Source organism: Chiloscyllium plagiosum, chromosome 25 (assembly GCF_004010195.1).
Source record: "Chiloscyllium plagiosum isolate BGI_BamShark_2017 chromosome 25, ASM401019v2, whole genome shotgun sequence".
In the NCBI taxonomy this organism is placed as follows: domain Eukaryota; kingdom Metazoa; phylum Chordata; class Chondrichthyes; order Orectolobiformes; family Hemiscylliidae; genus Chiloscyllium; species Chiloscyllium plagiosum.
The window spans coordinates 36,717,294-36,721,489 of NC_057734.1; the positions used below are offsets into that span (position 1 = coordinate 36,717,294).

A 4,196-nucleotide genomic window follows, 5' to 3' on the forward strand; every position below is an offset into this window, starting at 1 on the left:
ATGTTTCCGCTGATGGGTGAGTGTCGAACCAGAGGACACAGCTTAAAAATATGGGGTAGGCCATTTAGGACAGAGATGAGGAGAAACTTCTTCACCCAGAGTGGTGGCTGTGTGGAATGCTCTGCTCCAGAGGGCAGTGGAGGCCCAGTCTCTGGATTCATTTAAGAAAGAGTTGGATAGAGCTCTCAAGGATTGTGGAATCAAGGGTTATGGAGATAAGGCAGGAACAGGATACTGATTAAGGATTATCAGCCATGATCATATTGAATGGTGGTGCAGGCGCAAGGGGCAGAATGGCCTACTCCTGCACCTATTGTCTATTGTCTAATTTCTCATGCTGTGGCCTATACATCACAAGGCAGCTGCATCACAAGAATACTCACTGTTCTTTCACTTCTAGGTAGTCTTCATCATCTTGCTTGTTAGCAATATCTGTCTCACTTGCATCCTCTGTATCTATCAAATATTAAGGAAACAGAATGCCATTAAATTACCTGGAAGAAAAATAAGTATCTCACACTATACCAACACTTGGAATCATAGAATCATACCACAGAATGGTTACAGAACAGAAGGAGGGAATTTGACAGTTGTCTCTCTGAAGGAGTAACTCCACTCAGGTCACAAACCATTTCCGCCATGCAGTGTGCACATTCTTATTTTTCAGATAATAACCTAACTTCCTCTTGAATATCTCAATTAAACATGCAGGACCACACTCCCAGGCAATGTATTCCAGATCATAATCACTGCATGGAAAAGTTTTTCTTCATGTCATCAATGCTTCTTTGCCAATTTCCATTAATATGTGCCTGCTTGTTCTTCCACTTGCACCAGCAGAAACAACTGATGTTTGTCTAAACTGCCCTCCAAAGTCTTCATCCTCATGATTTTGAATGCCTGTATCCAACTCACCACACATATGCCAGCATGCGTTAACCCTTCTGGCAGAAGCTTTTGAGAATGAGACTCACTCTCAGATTGGCAAAGAATTTCCACATGGTGCCATGCTCATCATTGGCAACTTCCTCTGACTGGACGCTTCTAGTGATACGGAAACTAGCATCTGACTAGGCTTTTCCGCCTATAGTCCCTTCACTACTGGGAGTGGCCAGTGGGAATACAGTACCAAGCCAAAGAGGGACATGGATACACCACCATCACCAATTCTCAGGCCACTTGCAATTGAACTACACAACATCAAATGCCCTAAGTATCAGTAAGGAAGAAAACTCACGAGAAGGTCTAAGTCTTTCTCCTTCTGGAAGTAGAAGCAAGTCCTGAGAAGCTTAACTGTGGTTACTTTCCAAAGACTCAGCTCTACCTGGATTTCAATCGGAACAACCACCGAAGGATGTCAGCAAGTCACTTTCATCAACAGAAAATCTGGAGCATAACTTAACATTACGTTCTATTCATTGTTTTCAGACCTTTGTTCCACAGAAGTGCTTTTTGCTCCCTTTTGTCCTTTTCAAAAAAAAAACAGCATCTCTGCAGAGACTGCTGACTTCTAGGATTGTGGGAGTTTGTCTTGTGTTTGGGATTAATTCTAATTCTGGATGATAACCTAGATGTAATTTGCCACAGATGTTTTAAAAATAACTTTTGTTTCTCATAAACTGTTTTCATTTAATGGCAGGGTGCAGGTGAGGTTGGGGTGGGGAAGGCTTTAGGTGGATGCAGAGGAAGAGGGGATTGTGATAGGTTGCTGGTGAGAGTGGATGAATAGATGGGAAGGAAGACAGACATATCAAGAGGCAGTTGGAGGGTTAGATCTGCGATGAGGTCGGAGGGGAGATTTGGACAACTGGAGAAGGAACACCTCATCCTCCGCCTTGTAACCCTTCAACCACAAAGGATCAACTTCACTAGTTTCCAATTCTCCTCTGCCTCCACCTCATTCCAGATCCAACACTAACTCAGCACTGCCCTCTTCACTTGTCCATCTTCCTTCCCACTTATCTGCTTGTCCCTCCCCAACCTTTCACCCCTCCACCTGCATCCATCACTTTCCCAGCTACCTCCCCCCCAACCCGCCCTCATATTTATCTCTCAGCCCCCTTGCCCATTACATTCCAGATGAAGGTCTTATGCCCGAAACATTGACTTTCCTGCTCCTTGGATGCTACCTGACTGGCTGTGCTTTTCCAGCGCCACACTTTTTGACTGTCTCTCCAGAATCTGCAGTCCTCACTTTCTCCCTTTTTCATTCAATTAAAAGGACCCTGGAGAATGTCTCTTGAACTGATTCCCAGGATAAATAGCAAACCTATTGGCCATTTTTATGATTAAATTAATACATTCATACTAATGATGCAAGTAGTGGGATAGGGGCTTGATGACCAATGCTTTCCTCCCATAATCATAGCAGATTCTTGTAGATGTGAGAGAGAGCATCTTTCAAAGAGCTTGGATGCATTCACATCTACATAAAATCTGGAAGGTTCTGTTAATTTTGTGAAATCTATACAATTGGATACTTGTAAATTATGAACTGTCGGCAATGCTTAATGCAACAAGCTATTTTATAAGTTAATATCACTAGGCAGTCAGATCAGCACAAGGTGATTTTGTGAAAAATGGCATTTGTGGTATGGAATTGAATGCCTGCACTGTTCTACCTCAGGATAAGGTCAGAGGTCACACGACACCAGGTTATAGTCCAACAGGTTTACACTATTTGAAATCACAAGCTTTTGGAGCACTGGTCCTTTGTCAGGTGAGGTGAAGAAAAGTATACAGGCACAGAGTTTACAGACAGAGAGATCAAAAAATCATACAAACAGAGAGAGTGGAGTGTTGACAGACTGAAGAGCAAGTCTCTGCAGGTGATCAAAAGCGTCAGACGGCGTGAGTAAAGTGTCAACAGCTGAATAGCAGGTGAAGGGATGACTTACAGTCTGAGTAATTGAGGCAGAGAGATAATTATAAATAAATCAAAACAAGATGGTGCTGGAGACAAGCCAAATAGCTGGAATAAAACACAAGGTATAGAGTCACATATTGAGGGTCTGGCTAAAACTGTATGAACAAATTAAAATAGAGAGATCATAAGTTATCAAGGTGATGGTGTCAAAACAGGACAGTGAGGAAGATTCTGCAAAAACAGAACAGTATGGTACAAGTGCTTCCATCATGCTGATCAGCATGGACTTAAGAGTTCTAGCTTAATTGGTTCACCATGTGTCTTGCATCCGACAGAGCATCTGTTGCAGGTTCCTTCTGCTCTCCTGGAGTAATTTCTTAGCAGAAATTTTTATCTTCCATCCATGCTCCATTTTTCTCTTGTAACAGATATTAATTTATTCACTATTTACAACTAACCAAGCTCACTGGTTTATTTTGTAGTCTTAGGACAATATCAGTAGCTTACTGAACTGTTGATCTGAAGGTTGACCATGCCACTTCAACATTACTTGGGTTATCTTAGCAAGATGGCTGTTCATCAAGTCTGAGTCTAAATTGTTCGCAGTTCACTGCAGGTGCCAGTTTCTGTACATCCAGCTTTCTTTGATGTCTAGTGCATGTTGATTTTCTCTTTGTTGAGGGATCATGTAGACGGTCATCATGTTCAATATCCAAATGCATTCTCAAAGTTATTCTTAACTTAGGTGTGTCACAAATTATGTTTCAAATCTTTAAGTGCGATACAGTATGTAGAGTTTTTAACAAATCTGTAAGGCAGGTAGTCCTATAAAACGATGGTTGCGTTTTTGCGCAACCTCACATTATGGAAAAATCACACTTGGCCAACACGTTAAGCACTGTTTTCAATGTAATCGCATTACAGCCAACATTTTCAAAGTTCCCGCTTTAGAAACAGTGTCCCCAATTCGTCACTCCCTTTAGTGAATTTGCATTAATGAAACACACGTTACAGCAGAATGACCTGCATTTATAGAGTCATAGACATGTACAGCATGGAAACAGACCCTTTGGTCCAACCTGTCCATGCCAACCAGATATCCCAACCCAATCTAGTCCCACCTGCCAGCACCAAACCCTCCAACCCTGGCAGCATCCTTGTAAATCTTTTCTGAACCCTTTCAAGTTTCACAACATCTTTCCGATAGGAAGGAGACCAGAATTGCACGCAATATTCCAACAGTGGCCGAACCAATGTCCTGTACAGCCATAACATGACCTCCCAACTCCTGTACTCAATACTCTGACCAATAAAGGAAAGCATACCAAAC

General features: G+C 42.2%; 1 protein-coding gene across 1 annotated transcript in view; it reads right to left on the bottom strand.

The window, feature by feature from the left end:
• suds3 (SDS3 homolog, SIN3A corepressor complex component) overlaps positions 1–4,196 on the bottom strand; it is a 60,521-nt gene that overhangs the window by 42,489 nt on the left and 13,836 nt on the right. The window contains exon 2 of the mRNA XM_043715877.1: positions 384–456. Within this exon, the coding sequence (XP_043571812.1) occupies positions 384–456 (73 nt within the window). The remainder of the gene's footprint in view (positions 1–383; positions 457–4,196) is intronic.